Here is a 16,030-nt window from a genome sequence, read left to right as displayed (position 1 = left end):
TCAGGAACATTGCTCCTGCAGGGGCTGTGCCTCCTTCGGCCCAGCTGGCCGGGAGGTCCCAAACGACAGGAAGAATCCCGGGCAGAGCAGCCGGCCAGACTGCTGGCTCCTCTCGGCCAGCACCGCCCTCTGCGCGCAGGAGGGGCTGGCCAACTGAATGAGGTTCGGGCCCTCGGGTTTATGGGCAGTAAACAACCCCAATCCTGCGTCAGCTGTTTGCTCCAGAGCGGCCTCCTTGGCCAGACAGCCCCACCAGGTCCCTCCTGGTTTTCCCTGGGCGGGGAGCTGCTGATGGCCTGAGTTCAGCTCTCCTCTCGTCCTTCTATCCTCTTAAATTTGGAGATTGTCTGAGGGAGAGGTAGCCCCCGCCACTTCCTGTGTGGTCCCTGGGAGGGTGTCAGCGAACCAAGTGAGCAGGACAAGTGTAAACATGGCCTGCTGAGACGGCCCCCCGGAAGCTTTCAGAACCCATGCGGCTCTGTGGTCTCAGGGCTTGGCCAGCTCCTCTTTCTTCCTATCCTTCCCCCATGTGGTCACACACGATCAAGCTGCTGCAGAAACGCCGCCTTGTCAACAGGGGCAGAAAAAGATAAGAAGATGAGGGTCCTGTGGGGCGAGGACAGGGAAAGGGGTGGACCAGGTTGGGACAGGAAGGAAGAGGAGGAAGGAAGCCGAGCAGAGGACACCGGGCCACAAGGTGAGCCAGGGACAGGAGCCAGGACGGCACAGGAGGAGGCACAGGGGCTACAGTGTCCACTTCATGCTGGTTCCCACCCCACACTCCATTTTCTCTCCCAGCAGCCTCTGGAGAGACAAATAGTCTTATCACCCTCTTTTCACAAACGGGTAAGCAGATGAGATCAGACAAGTTCTACGGAGTTAGCAAAAGTGCCGAGACCAACATTCTGTCCAGGGCCCCTCCTACCAGCCATTTGAGAGGGGGAGGATGCACCACTGAATGACAGCCACAGGAGCCAATGAGAGGAGGCATCAGCTCCCAGCGGGTGGCCCTGCCCACCACACCCACATCTAGAAGGACCAAGTGCATCAGAGGGGCACAGAGGCCCCTTGTCACAGCGCAGTAGACCCGAGCCCCCCAGTGTGTGGGCTCCACTCCTCTGGTAAGGGGTTCCATCCCGCTGGTCGACGCACATCCCCCAGCCCCGCCCCCTGACCCGAGCAGGGCCCGCCCTCACCCGGTTGTGATGTCATCATCCTCCGTCATGGTCTTGCCCATGAGGTCGCTGTCGCTCATGTAGCCGGACTTGAGGTCCGCATCGTCGGAGTCGAGGCGGGAGATGTGGCTGAGCTTGCTGGGGCTGCGCATGGGCATGGTGTGCGAGTAGTGCGCCCGCTCCCCGTGCATGTACCATGCTGGCGGCCCCTCTGAGCGGCAGCTCCCGCCCACCGAGGGAGCATCGCCTGCCTGCAGCCGTGGGCTGGCCTGGCCATAGCGCCAGGACAGGGGGGACGAACGGTTGGAGAGGCTGGACACGCTGCGGGGATTGGCGTCGTCGCTGTCGTAGCAGGTTGTCTCCAGGGAGCTGGGGAGGGGGCAGAGGGCATCGGTTTACTCCAGGCACAGCTGCCCCAAGCCAGCGGCTCCCCACCCACCCCAGGCCACTCACCCTTTGTGAGTGCTGCCCCCCTGTTACTTGTCATCTCAGGTTGTCAGCAGAAATGACCTCAGTGCCAGGAGGGCCATGAGACATGAGCCAAAGAGGTCGTTGAACTGAAACCTGCACTTCCTCATCTGTGAAGTGGGCCCAGCAACTGAGAGCTACTTCTTAGAGATCTAGGGTCCCATACAGGGAGGCCTGGCCCTGATGTGCTCAGTAAACAGGAAGGAGCTGGTGAGATTTCCCCCCCTCCCCGGGGGGGGGGGGGGCGGTGTCTGGCCACCAAAGCACAGAAGGCCTATCACTGACCCTGTTCCCCTTTCTAAAGAGGAGCAGAGAACTAGTTTATTCCAAACCAAGACAGCACAGTCTGGAGTGGGGTGCACAGTGCAGAAAAAGCTCTGAGAACCTGGGCTCCCTGTGAGACTGGCTCCCACCAGAGGCCCAGGGCAGCAGGGAGGAGCCTCAGCAGAGAACAGTGTAACTGGACTATGGAGAGGACAGAGGAGAAGAAGGTGGGGGTGAAGCGGGATGTCCAGGGTCCCAAGCCTCAGGCCTCAGGCCAGGCCAAGGAAGCACACCTGGGTTGGCAGTAGACAGTGGCCCGAGCATAGGCAACAGGGTGGTGAGGCCTGGGACAGTGGTGTTCGCAGTAAGTCTATACCTAGCAATAAAACAGTGTACAATGTGGGTGGTGCTGCGTCCACACCCACAAGTCTGAGCCTGTCTGCTCCTGTCTCGCTCTTGCACTAAGAGCCTCCTCCTCCTCCGTGTTCACCCCCAGACCCGCCTCTAAACGCCTGAGTTGGTCAGGGAAGAAACTACACTGGTTCCTGACCCCAGGCCTCCTCTTGCCCCCATCCGGGGAGCATGTTATGTGGAGGAGCAGTGGGCCAGAGCACAGGGTGAGTTTCATTTCCTCCCCAGTCTAGCCTGTAACCCAGACGCTCCCCTTGCTGCGGAAATAAAGGAAGCAGGGCAGGAACAGAACTCTCTGGAAGAAACCGAACCCAGCATAGAGTCTGTGAGCTCCAGGCAGGGGATGACTGTGATGGGAACACTCACTGGGCAGCGGGCCCCTCAGGCATGGGGCCCGTGCATGCTCCATCTATAGGTCAGGCCCAGCTCGGTGCCTGCATGCAGCCGGCATGGGCTCTGAGCCTGTGGGATGCAGACAAGCCCCCATCAGCCTTTGTGACTCGAGGTGACTCACGGAGGATGCGCCCTCCCACCCAGGATTCTGTGAATGTCCTGTCAAGTCCCAGGACTGAACAATGGAAAGCTCCTGAGAAAGTAAAAGGGCCATGAAAATTCAGGAAGTCACCATTTCGGTTGTCCAGGTGTGGGATGAGAACCACAAAAACCCAGGGTGAGAGCAGAAGTGGCCCTGGGTCCACGGCAAACAGAAAACCAGCGTCTGGGCCCCTGGTTCCCTTTCCCGTAAGGGGAGACAGTTAGCTGTGTGCAAAAGACTTTTGGTCTCCTCTACACCGACACCCTCCCCTCCAACAAACAGGGCCAGCCTGGGGTCAAGCTGCTTTGCTCAACTTGGGGAGCTGGCTGCTCATAGTCAGTGGCTCCAGGAGGCTAAAGCTACAGCCTCTGCCCTTTCCTTGGGGGTGAGTCACTCGGGGTATGACCCTCTTGGCCACTGAGCGCTTTCTGCCTTCTTTGGCATGGTCTGGCAGGCAACCAGTGCTGAGTGACGTTCAGCACTGTCCCTGGATGGGGAAGGGGGACGTTCGAGATTTCTCCCACCTGGTCTCTGAAATGACGAGCTACACAGAGCCAGACCCCGGTCCCATGTGGGGTGGGGGGTGGAGGCAGATAGAGCAGCCTGAGTTTCAGGGTCTCCAGGAGGCCCACCCACCATCCACATTTTCCTCTGACCTGCATGACCGGATCCCTTTCAGCAGCCAGGGCCCTCCTGCTGGCCTGAGCAGAGGTGGCCCCCGAGAGTAGGGGCTCTGTCCCCCACCACTGAGAATGTTGTCGATGTTGGGAAGCACAGGGCAGAGACAGGAGGGTGGGGGGATGATGGGAAGGAGGGTGGAGTAGAGAGGAGGGTGGTCTTGAGCCGGGGAACTCGAGAAGGTGGGTGAAAACCACGGTGGCCTGATTTTAGTTCCACTCAGAGTTGGTAGGTCATGAGTTCTCCATCATGGGAGGTATGTAAATTCAGTTCGGATATCTGTTGGCCACACTCTTGGGTTAAGAAAGTACATCCTTTTCCCATCATTCATGTCCCAGCTCTGCTCTCCAGCTCCAACCCCAGGAGATGGGGAGGGACCGGTCTCCAGTCCAGCTGGACAGGCTGCCTGTCCCTCTCTGAGCCTTCCTGTCTCTCACTCCCGTGATTTCCCAATCCTGGCTGCTGCTCACTTGCTCTCTACCCCCAAGTGCAGCCCGGCCCTCTATCCCCCTCGGAGTTGCAGCATGAGCTCATCTGGGCAGCCCAAGGAGTGAGTGGGGGGAAATTCTGAATCATGGAGACTAAGGCCAAGATGCCCTGCTGGTGGTGGAGGGGGGGGGGTGCTGTGGGAAGGTGATGCTCAAGCAGCTGGAGTCTGCAAACTCCCCAGAGTAGGTGGAGGGGCACAGCCACATAGCAAGGAGTCTGGGTGATGCTGTGTGAGCGCCTCTGAGCTCTCAGGCTGGACAGACAAGAGGGGACCTGACTTCAGAGTGGAAAGACCCTCCCTGGGTGGTGAGAGGCCACCACCCTGGAATCCCAGAATGCAGGAGACTTCAGAGGAAAGACCCTGGGGCCCTGCCCCTGGCATGGGAGACAGAAGAGGGTGGTGGAGGGCATGACTCCCCCACCCTGTGACTTACCTGTGAGTCACCTGGGACCCTCGCAGGCTGGACATGGTCTCTTCCAGGTTCTGTCGAAGGTCCAGAACATTCTGCACTGTCCTCTTCCTCTGGGACTCTGGATCTGAGAAGGAGAAAGCATTGGGTGAATGAGGAGGACTCACTGCTGGGGACCTGGGGGGGGGGTCAGGGGAGCAGAGATTGACTATCTCCCCAGGCACCAGACCTGGGGCATCTGGCCCCTGCCTCTCAGGCCTTCTAAAACCCCAGACACGTGCCCTTGACCATTCTGAAGACTCAGCCTTGAAAAGGGGCTGCAGGCTTGGGGCCTGCTGTGTCTACACACGCCTTTCACACCCTCCCCGTTTGTGACTGCCTTTTCCTACTTCTTTTTGGGGAGGTCCTGCTTCTCACAGCAAACATCCTGGGCCACGCTTCCCAAGGTGAGGTCAGCTGGAACGCCATCCCCTGTGATGTGCTGGTAAAAGTTCAACAGTAGGCTCTCAAAGGCAGGGACTCTGGGCGTGTGGTGGTTGCCAATGTCTGTGGTGTAAATACTGCCACAGCTGCTTGTGAGCTGCTGACACAAGGATCACAGAGTGAGGAAGAGATGCTAACAGCCGGCCCTGGGGAGCTGGAGCTAGCCAGCTGGGGCCATACCACACTCTGGAGCTGGAAGTTCAGACAGCGCCTCTAGACAAGGAGGGGCTGGAGGGGGTGCATAGTCATCATCGGAGCATGAACTGGGCTCTGGGCAGCGGGACCCTGGCACACAGCACCATCCTTATAGAGGAGGATGTGTGGGTGTGGCCCCACCCACAGAATCTTAAATGAGCGGGTCACTTTATCCAACCTTGGCTTGCAGTTAGGATATCAGTCGGGTCGATGAGCATTTAGGACAGCAAACAGAAATCTACCCCTCTCCTTCCTGAGGTGAAAATAGTACACAAAAGATTGAGTGGTACCTGGGTACCCCTAGCTCCCATCAGTCCGTCCAGTGGACCCTTGTCAGACAGACATACACTGTATGCTGGAGACCACAGCAGGCTCAAAGGAGACGAACATGCAGAGGACCTGTCCCTGCCCCACACTTAATCTTTGACTTTGCGACTCAGGGTCACCTAATGGAATCCAATTCCCAAAGCCTCCTTGAGGCAATCCATGAGAGAGAGTCCAGGACCCACATCAAGGAGCAGACCCAGGAACTGATCCTCCACCCCCAGACCCTCTGCAATCCTGAAAACCAATTGCCTGTTCAGTGCCCCCCCCCCCACCAGCCCAACTCAGTGGGTGGATGAGGTTCCTTAGTGGCCAAAGGGAACAGCTCTGAGCCCTGCAAAAGGGCATTTTCTTTCAAGATTGATGTTGGGCTGGCCGGCAGGCAGCTGCTCTGATTCTCCTGTTGGCCGAGGGACTCAGGGTCAGGCCCAGCCCTGGCCCCTCTCCCTTCCTGCCCCGGGGAGCCTGTAGGAGGCTGGAGTGAGGGTGGTGGCATCTCCTGTGGTCAGCACCGTGTATCCAGGCCTCTGTGCCAGGGGCCCGAGCTTTGTCGCCAGCCTGACATCACTTCTGTGGCTGCCACGCCTGTTTATCCTGGCAAGTACCACCTTGTGAGCTGTGGCACGGCTTTGATGGATGGCTTAGCAGGGAGCATGGGCCAGATTAGAATAGAAAGTGTACATACATATTTTTAAAGCTTGGTTCTACAATGCCTATCTGGGGGCCAAGATGTGGGATTCAGGGCCAGGGCGATGTTTTCTATGGGTTTAGCAGAGATGAGGGAAAAACCTGGATGGAGACCGGCCCCTCTGGGGGTGTGCGGTCTCAACAAGATGGCAACCAGGAGCCGCCTTGAGGCTGTGAGTGTGCCAACCCTTTGCATGCATTATAGTGTCAAATCCTCCCAGACTTTGTGAAGGAGTCATCCTCTTGTCCCATTTTTCAAATGAGAAAACTGACTCAGAGAGATGAAATCCATTGATGAGCACACGCCCAGCACATAGCACCAGCAGAGCCACGTCCGAGAAGACGTTCCTGTTCTTTCCGATTTGACACGGTGCGTCTCCATGCCCCCAGCAAGTGACCGCACATGGCGGGGGCTCAGGGAACATTTCAAGAATGGACAGATACGTGTCCCATTACGAAGATGGTTTTTGTTGTTGTTGTTGTTTTATTTTTTTTCCCTGAAGTTGGAAACAGGGAGGCACAGACAGACTCCCGCAAGCGCCCGACGGGGATCCACCCAGCATGCCCACCAGGGGGTGATGCTCCGCCCATCTGGGCATTGCTCTGTTGCGACCAGAGCCATTCTAGTGCCTGAGGCAGAGGCCATGGAGCCATCCTCAGCGCCCGGGCCACCTTGCTCCAGTGGAGCCTTGGCTGTGAGAGGAGAAGAGAGAGACAAAGAGGAAGGAGAGGGGGAGGGGTAGAGAAGCAGATGGGCGCTTCTCCTGTGTGCCCTAGCCGGGAATTGAACCCAGGACTCCTGCACGCCAGGCCGACGCTCTACCACTGAGCCAACGGTCAGGGCTGTTTTTTTTTAAGGAAAAAAATATTAACGACTAGTGGCCAGCCTTGGGATGGTCCACCTGTTTCCTAGGTCACAGAGGGGTCGAACAGAAAAAGAGACACTTTCTCCCCTTTCACTGCACTGAGCACTGGGCCCTCTTTCTCATCTCGCTCCTTTAAAGACAATCCCACCACCACCAAGCCATTGCCACATGTTCATGTCAGCAGAACTGCTCCAAAGTCCCAGAGACTTGCTAAAAGTCACAGCCATGGAGTCCTTGGAAGGGACTCAGCCCAACCCCACCACTGAGTGAGGGGGGCTGAGGTCCAGGGAAGGGTGACCAGCTGGAGGGCACAGGGAAACATTAAAGGAAGCCCCCCCCCAGGTGCAAGTTTAGGGCATGTGGGGAGCCAGGCTGGAACAGCCTGAATTGCTCTGCGGTGGCCTGGAGGTCCCAGGAAGCTCCACCTACAGCTCCCTCTGTGCCTAGTAGTGCCCTCTGGTGGTCACCGTGGGCATGCCACCCTGCTTCTCCAAGGCTCCTCTGGGGTGGCTGAGGTCCCTGAGAAGCTGGCTGCACCCAACACTCCTGGGTGGCAGCTCATTCCTGGGGGGGCAGCATGGCTTCAGGACCGGAGGGCTGACCTGAGCATACAAAAGGCCTCGGATAGCCCTGGCCGGTTGGCTCAGCGGTAGAGCGTCGGCCTAGCGTGCGGAGGACCAGGGTTCGATTCCCGGCCAGGGCACACAGGAGAAGCGCCTATTTGCTTCTCCACCCCTCCGCCGCGCCTTCCTCTCTGTCTCTCTCTTCCCCTCCCGCAGCTGAGGCTCCATTGGAGCAAAGATGGCCCGGGCACTGGGGATGGCTCTGTGGCCTCTGCCTCAGGCGCTGGAGTGGCTCTGGTCGCAACATGGCGACGCCCCGGAGGGGCAGAGCATCGCCCCCTGGTGGGCAGAGCGTCGCCCCATGGTGGGCGTGCCGGGTGGATCCCGGTCGGGCGCATGCGGGAGTCTGTCTGACTGTCTCTCCGTTTCCAGCTTCAGAAAAATGCAAAAAACCAAAAACAAAAAAAACCAAAAACAAAAGGCCTCGGAGCTCAGCAGGCTGCAGGCACGTCGCCGAGGTCGGACAACTGGACACACATACCTATGACCCCAGGCAAACCTACAGCTCTAGCTTAATGGTAGGACCCAGTGGCATTTGCAAAAGAATTCACTCCACCCTCACCCTTACCCAACCTAGAAGCTCTTATGTGTACATGTGTATACACGCATGTATGTGGATTTGTGTGTACACACATGTATGTACATGTATATATGTATGTGTGTACATGCATGTGTGTGTGTGTTTGTACGTGCTCCTCAGCTAGAAGGCAGCAAGCACATGTTCACCCAGCCCTCACCATGGTGACGTACAGTCGCCACAACAACACCTGTCCAGTGTGCACTGGGCATCGGCAGGAGGGGTGATGCTTCTCCTCACACACTGCTGCCCGTTACATGACACCACAGAGAGCTACTGTCTGACATGAGCCTGAGGTGAGTGGACAGTCATCAAGTACACCCGAGACACAGGTGCAGCAGTGCCCAGTGCTGAATGCCTACTCTGTGACCGTACCACACCGGGCACCTCCATGTCTGTCTGATGCCAAAGCGACTCTTACTTCCCCTACAATGCAGCAGCTCAAAATGAAGATACCCCCTGCCACCTGGTCCAGCCAGTAGCTGTGGATACTCCCACATACACACAAGCATCGGACACATGCCATCCAGAACTTTTGCAGACACAAACAGAGACCCACGTGTAGATGTGTCTCCCACGTGGCAGAGCAGAAGTTGATTAATCTGCGGAAGGACAGTCCAGGGTGCAAGGGAGTGTGGTAAGGACAGAATCCTTCTGTCTGCTCTGACGTCAGAGCAGGGAACAGGCTTCCCCTGCAGGGCAAGGCTATGAGCCCCCTGACCAAGTTCAGAGAGGCAGGGGCAGGAAGGAACAATGATAGTTCTCAGTGTCGAAAAGACCTGAGTTCAGACCCTGGCACTGCCCTCTCCAGCATGTTCAACCTGGAACAAGGCATCTCCCCTCTGTGACGTGGGCAGGGTGATGGTATTCATCAAGAAGGGTCGTTGTCAGGATTAAGAAGCTGATGCATGTGGAGGGCTCAGCCTGGTACCTGCACATAATAGATGCCTTGCAAATGGCTGCTCATATCAGAGCACTCACAGGCCTGGCCCCCCACCCACCTTTGCACTGAACTGAAGCCCCATCTTCCATCGGCCCCTGCAGCCTGTCTCAGCTGCGGGAAGCTGGGCCTGGGGGCCTTCTCTGGGCTATCAGTTTAAAACCCGATGTGGTGCCTCCAACTGGAGGGCCACAACCACGACAGATCAGGAACACGTGGGACGGAGTAGGGACTCCAGCAGACCCGTAACCCAGCAGGCAAATTTCCCCAAGTTCTATACAACTTTAATTACAAGCTTACAATTAAGTCAACTTCAATCATGGCCTGTTGCGCTCTTAATTACTTCCACCCACGTTTCAAAACCCTCATGAGCAGGTTTGCCCCGGCAGAGGCCGCGGAGGCCTGGGTTTACGTCCACAGCGAGACTGGCTTTTGCTGTGAGCAGCCGGGGACCGACAGGAGGACCAGAGAGAGTCAAAGGAAGAATACTTCAAGAGCTGGGAAGAATGACCCATGTTCTCACTTCATACATGGTGGATGGGGGCGGGGGATAAGGTATCACGCAGGCCCAGAGAGGGAAGGCTGGCCGGATGTCACCCAGGTTGTGAGTGGGAGCAGTGCCCCGGCCAGGGCTGTTGGTTCCAGAGCATGTGTCTCAGCTGCGTGATCGCCCACACAAATCTCCCTGCCCTCCAGCAGAGCACTGCGACTGCTCCCCACAACAATCACCCCCCCCCCCCCGCCAACCTCTTTCCTCCTAATCTGATGACCCCAGAGGCCCTAGAAAGAAGGCTGGTGGGCCTCTATGCAAGAGATTCTCCACCTCCATGGAGCACACCAGTGGGGGACCATTTACTCGGTTACTAATCCTATCATTTCACTCATCTTCCCCCCACGTAAGTCACAATATTGTTGGGGTGGTTGTCACAGAACCCTGCAGCGTGACAAAACGCAGGCTTCTCACTGTTGGGAGCTCCTGCTCCCCAGACATCCTTGTCTGAGAATCCCGAGCCCTCTCGCCCAGGAGCTGACAGCCTAGAGGCCCTCCTGCTATATGTGGCCTGGGGAGTGATTCCAGCAAAGGGCCGGGACTGAAGAAGTGGGCGGAGCCCCATGGATGTGCGGAACTGGGACCGGAGAACCCCCGAGATGGAAGCCAATCTGGAGCCAGACTGTGCACAGTCACCCCTGGTCTGGAATTGCCAGATGGGTGTCTGTCCCGATTACTCAGAGTTTTGACATTTTTTCTTTCTCTTTCTTTAAAAAGTATTTTTTTTCTATTGATTTGAGAGAAAGAGAGAGAGAGAGAGAGAGAGAGAGAGAGAAGGGGATTGGGAGAGAAAGAGAGAGAAGCATCAACTCATTGCTCCACTTAGTTGTTCCATTTAGTTGTGCACTCATTGGTTGCTTCTCATATGTGCCCTGACCAACGATCTAACCTCAGATCTCAATGCATGGGGATGATGCTATATACTCCGAACCACCTGGCCAGGGCTGTCCTTTTCTCTTTTTTCAGATGTACAACCTAAGGATTTGACAGTTGTATACATTATATACACTGTATCACAGCATACCTTGTATCACTGTTCATGTTATATACATTGTGTCATAACATACCTCATATTGCATACACTGTATCACTATACACTGTGTACACTAATACTTGTACACACTGCAAAACGATCATCAGAGTAAGACCCTCAGTCATGTGTCTCCCAATGGGCACTAGGCTAAGAGGAAGTGTGAGGCAGGGAGTGTGGGGAAGGAAAGCAGCTCCAGGCAGATAGAGAGTTGTAGCTGGGTTTTCCCCAAAGGCACACATTTATGTAAATTACTTCCTCTCTCTGGGCCTCAGTTCCCCTATTTGTAAAATAAGGGAGTTGGGGTAAAGGACAACCCAGGCCCCTAACCAACTCTGACAGTCTGGCTCTATAGCTTTGTAACTGGGTGAAGCCCACACAGAAGCATCTCTATCTCTCCCAGAGTGCGTTGAAGATGCAGGTGCCAGGAAGCACCCAGAGCTCATGTTTCAGCAGGCCAGGAGGGGGCCCAAGAGTCTGCATCATTGCAAGTCCTCAATTTGGACCACAGTTTGAGAAATGCTGATACAGTGCAGCGCACCCCCAGGATAGGATATTCCTCATACAATTGGGGCTGGCTTCCCTGATGCCAGGCCGCTGGGCTATGTCCTGAGCCCTCAGACCACGCCGGTCCCTGGGTGCAGATCTGTTCTCTGGGAAAGCCCACGGTCCCCTCTGCAGGCTTCAGGGAGGAGGAGTCTCTGTGTCAGGCTTTCAGAGGATGCCAGCCCCGTCCAGCCTTCACCAAAGTCTGGGGCTGGTTTCTGAGCATAGCCACGAGGGGGCACTGCCGGTCCTCAGCTGCAGTGGCCACAGGGCTGGGAGCTGTCAGGCTTGGGAGCAGCCCAAAGGGTCTTCCTCCCTTTGCATTTTGCTCAGCACCAGTCCTTCCCTCCTGGGCTCTGCATTCCTTGGGCCAGTGGTGGCCTCCCTACACCTGGCCTCAGGTTGTGCCCACGTTGTACCCTATCCTTGAAGAACAGCCGAGAGCTTGCAGCACCCGCCTTGGGGAGCCTTTCCAGTCCTGGGGACAGAGAGCGGCACCTGGCTCGCAAGGGAGGCTCAGGACCTGTGGCTTCACTTGGCAAACTCAGAATTAGGGCCAGAGTGTTAGAGACTGGCTGGCCTTTCTGCTACACTGCCCTGGACAGTATGGGGGACTGGACTGGGCTCCAAATCCACGCCAGGTTGTCTCACTTCTGCTCCTTTGCCTTGTTCTCAGTCAAGAAGCTTCTCTGATAAGGAGGGAGGAGCCACTTCCCCCATCCCTACTCCCATGCCCAGCCTGGTCCCTGCAGTGGGCAGAGGGCAGGACAGGAGCCAGAGCTCTGGAAGGCCCTGTCTCTCCCGCCCAGTGGACCTCGAGATCTACTTAAAATGTTTTTATCTGTGATGCTGCCTAACCCCATCATGTGACACCTGCTCCAATGAAATCCGGCTGCAGGGAGTGGTTGTTACAGCAACAGTTGGCACAGCAGAGAACTGTCTCTGCAGACAGCCGGGCGGGGGGGGGGGGCGCGGGCCTGGGGTGGACAACCATTGGGGAGGTCCTGGGGAATTTCTGGTCATGAAACTAGTAATATTAATTGTGGCCAATTCTTTGGCAGCTTGTGTGCAGGCACTAGTCTAGGAGCTAGACTAGTGCCTAGCCATTTAATCTTCATGACCATCCCCTGAGGTTGTCCCCAGCTGTTACGTCCATCCTACAGCTGAGAAAACTGAGGCCCAGACAGGGTAAAGTGAGCTGTCCAAAGCGGTAACAGCAAATGGCAGAGCTGGGAATTGGACCCAGGTGGTCTGACTCTAGAGACACACGGTCCAGTGTGGCAGCCTCCAGCCGCAAATTGAGCCGTGTACATACCAACTGGGATGGGACCCACGTACTATCATCACATTTGCCCTTTCAAAGTGCGCAGTTCAGCGGTTCTTAGCACCTTGGCAAAGCTGCACAACCATTACCACTCTCTTGTTCCATCATCCCCGACATTGCCCTGCCCCAGCCCCCAGTGTCCACCAACCTACTTTCTGTCTCTGTGGATTTGCCTGTTCTGGACACTTCACGTGAAAGTCTCCACAGACAGGTGTGGCCTCCAGTGACCACATAGCTCTATGCGTGCAGGTTCCTTCACGTTGAATCAGGTGTTGCCACCACACTCCTCTTTGGGGCTGAATAATCCTCCGTTGTACGAACACACTCACTCATCCGTTCATCCTTTGATGAGCCTTTGGGGTGCATCCAATTACTGCCTGTTTTATGACTAAAGTGGCTATGAAATTCATATACGAGTTTTTATATGGACAGCCATGTTCATTCTCTGGGACACTGGGTTACCTGGTGACGCCACATGTAACACACTGGGGGACGGGCAGACGGTTTCGCACACTCCCACCACCAGGGGGCGAGGTTCTAAATCTTCACCTCCTCTCCAACCCTGGGTGCCTCTGTTCTTTTGGTGCCCGTGGGTAGGCAGTTGTAGCTTGCTACAGACTTAATCTGCATTTCCCTAACGACGAACGAGGCTCAGCATCTTTTACATTCCAATCAATTAAAATTAAGAAAAATGTGAAATTCAGTCTCTTGGCTGCACAAGCCACATTTCTGGTGCTCAGTAACCACGCCATCCCCATGGCCGGTGACCACCACCACGGTGCCGAGAGGGAGCCCTTCCATCACCTCTGAGAGTTCAATGGCGGCCCTGCCAGAGCGCGGCCGGTGTTCTGATGTCAACAGCTCCTTCTAGAAGGGTTTGCCTTTTGCTCACGTTAGGGCTCATCCTGAGGTTCTTAAGGACAGAGTGGATCCGGGACTTGCCGGAGCATGAAGTTCTGGACTAAGGAGCACCCCCAGCAACGGCGAGGTCTCTGTTGTGTCCTGCACCTGCACTGTCCACCCTCACACCCCGTCCGGGCGCCCAGCCCCGGCCTGCTCCTGCATCCCTGACATCACTTCCTTTCCCGACACCTGCCCGTGGCAGGGGCCTCGGCTGACAGGACAGAGCCTGCTGACCCCAGAGCTAGGCTGGGGACAAAGGAGCAGGAGGTTGGCTTGAAGAAGGACTCTGAGGAAGGAAGCTGGGCAGGGCAGGGGCGAGGTCCCTCTGCCTGAGGAGCCTCCAGAACCTCCCTCTTCCCCAGAAGAACATCGACAGCTCAGCCCGAAGCTGCCTCTTCCTCCTGCCCAGCTGTCTCCCTGGAGGTTCCCATTTCTAGAAAAGACTTCTATGTCACTCACTGATCCCCTCAACCCTCTGCTGCCCACCACTGAGGACCCTCAGGCTTAGCCCATCTGTCACCAATGCGTGTCCCCCACCACCAGGAATGGTCTTACTACCCATCAAAATGATCAGACTTGGACAAAGAAAGACCAAAGGGTCCCTCTGCAGGGTTTGGGCCCAAACTGAAGCAAGAAGTCTCGAGGTTCGCTTTAAGGACAACTCATGGAGGAAAAGGCAGAGAAATCCTAGGGTGAAACTTAGCAGTTAAAAGCAGGCAGTGTTCTCTCAGGCAGGAAGGAAAGCGGGTGGGGGAAGGAAATAATATTTGCTTAATGCACTCTGGACTGAGCATGAGCTAAACATGGAAGTCCATCCTGTCCTGCAACACTACGGTCCCAAGGCTCATCACACCTGCTGTATGCTTTACAGATGTTTGGCTCAGAGAGGGCGGTTAACTTCCGAAGGTCACACAGTTTGTGTAAGGGTCATAGCAGGGATCCGAGTCCACATCCAACTCTAAAGTCCATGTTTTTTTCCAAAATAAATGATAAGTGACAACAAAGACCACAGAGTCGGACGACGCTGAGGGTCCCCCTTCTGACCAACAGGCCAGATCCCAGCCCTCCCAGGCCGCACGAAGAGGCCTGTCCCCTCCATGGAATGAACAAGGCAGCTTTGCCAGAAGACAGATGAGTGACGGGCTGCCAGCCAGGCCCAGGTTCTCTCCCTCTGGGACAGTGGCCTCCAGCAAGTTCGGGCCTTGCTGGCCATCACGGCTCCTGCCTAACACTTCCTTGGGAGGGGGGCCTCTCTCCCTCTGCCGGGGCTTTGTCTCTGCTCTGGAACCTGCGCATCTCTGGCCTTGGAAGAACCTTCCTAGAGCGTCTGGTGGGCAGGTTGTGCTGCCCGCCTGCCAAGACCAACGGCTGCGCTCAGCTGCTTCATCAGGTCCCCCAGACGCGCCTCGTCTCCATCCAAGTCCAGCGTCCAAGTCCAAGGCAGGAGCCTGGGAGCCAGCTGCAGCCAAAGCAGGGCTTCAGCCCCTTCTCCCGCCTTCCCCTTCTCCTCGCAGGAAGCACAGGTGTGGGACGGGAGGCTCCCACTCCCCTCCTCCTGACCCTGTCCTGACCCTTAGCTGGCCTCCACCCAGAGGAGCCACGGGGTCCTCACTTCTCTAGAAGGCGGGCGGCTCGAGCAACAGGCTGGAAGCTGAGACCCCTGCGTCACAGTCCCTGGGAGCAAACAGCCTGGCCTTTCTGGGCCTCAGTTTCTCCTTCTGAGGGAGAGCATGAACCCCATTCCCACAGTCCTGAGAGTGGGGAGGGGTACAGGAGAGGAAGGAACTGAGCCGCAGTTACGTCCTGGGCTTCCTCCCCAGCAGGAGCAGCCTGGGCTCCAACTATGGACCACTGTGAGGAAGGGGAGGGGGAGGCTGGTGTCACTCTGGAGAGCCTTGGACCCTTATCCAAATGAGGTCCAGAGATGGTCAGAGGGTCAGGAAGAGGCAGTGGAGGAAGCCAGGCCTTCTCTGCCCCCCACCAGCTGAAAGCTTCCATACAGCCTGTGGTGGCCCTGGCTCTGTGTGGCAGCCACCAAGCAGCTCAGGATTAGTCACCGTTTGAATGCAGCCAAATTCCCACAAAAAAGTCCTGTGTCTGACAAGCTATAGCGCCCCATCTACATTCAGCCCCTTCCCCACACCCCATGTCCTTCGGCTGGCCAGTGTCAGGGTTCCTGGAGGAACCTCAAAGGACAGAGATGGGGCAAGAGGGAAAGACCCCTCTCTGAGTGCTGAATCAGGTCCAGGTTGGACCAGAAACCACACACAGGGCTTGGAAAGGGCGACTAAGGGGGGGGGCAGCCTTGGGAGAGACCTTGGGGTGGAGGCAGGGGCTGGGGACGTGGGCACAAGCAGGGAGCTACCTGCACGGGGCCAAGGAACAGTGAGGGCCTGGGTGGGAGACCCCAGGGAGGACAGAGCTGCCTGGGTGTCCTTGGGGCAGACCTGGAGGACACTGTGCTGGGGACATGGCAAAGCCAGACACCCTGCCATGCATCCCCTCCAGGCTGGAGCAGGAGGCTGAGCCTGGGAGAGGACCCTCGGGGGGGA

General features: G+C 56.7%; 1 protein-coding gene across 7 annotated transcripts in view; it reads right to left on the bottom strand.

Moving 5' to 3' along the window:
• Window positions 1-16,030, bottom strand: part of NAV1 (neuron navigator 1) — a 176,177-nt gene that overhangs the window by 65,137 nt on the left and 95,010 nt on the right. For all 7 annotated transcript variants that reach the window (XM_066239148.1, XM_066239156.1, XM_066239173.1 and 4 more), the window contains 2 exons: window positions 4,455-4,557; window positions 1,197-1,544 (listed from right to left, as the gene is read on the bottom strand). In XM_066239148.1, the coding sequence (XP_066095245.1) occupies window positions 1,197-1,544; window positions 4,455-4,557 (451 nt within the window). The remainder of the gene's footprint in view (window positions 1-1,196; window positions 1,545-4,454; window positions 4,558-16,030) is intronic.

Source organism: Saccopteryx bilineata, chromosome 1 (genome assembly GCF_036850765.1).
Source record: "Saccopteryx bilineata isolate mSacBil1 chromosome 1, mSacBil1_pri_phased_curated, whole genome shotgun sequence".
Taxonomy (NCBI): Eukaryota; Metazoa; Chordata; class Mammalia; order Chiroptera; family Emballonuridae; genus Saccopteryx; species Saccopteryx bilineata.
This window is presented reverse-complemented; position numbering and strand designations above follow the sequence as displayed.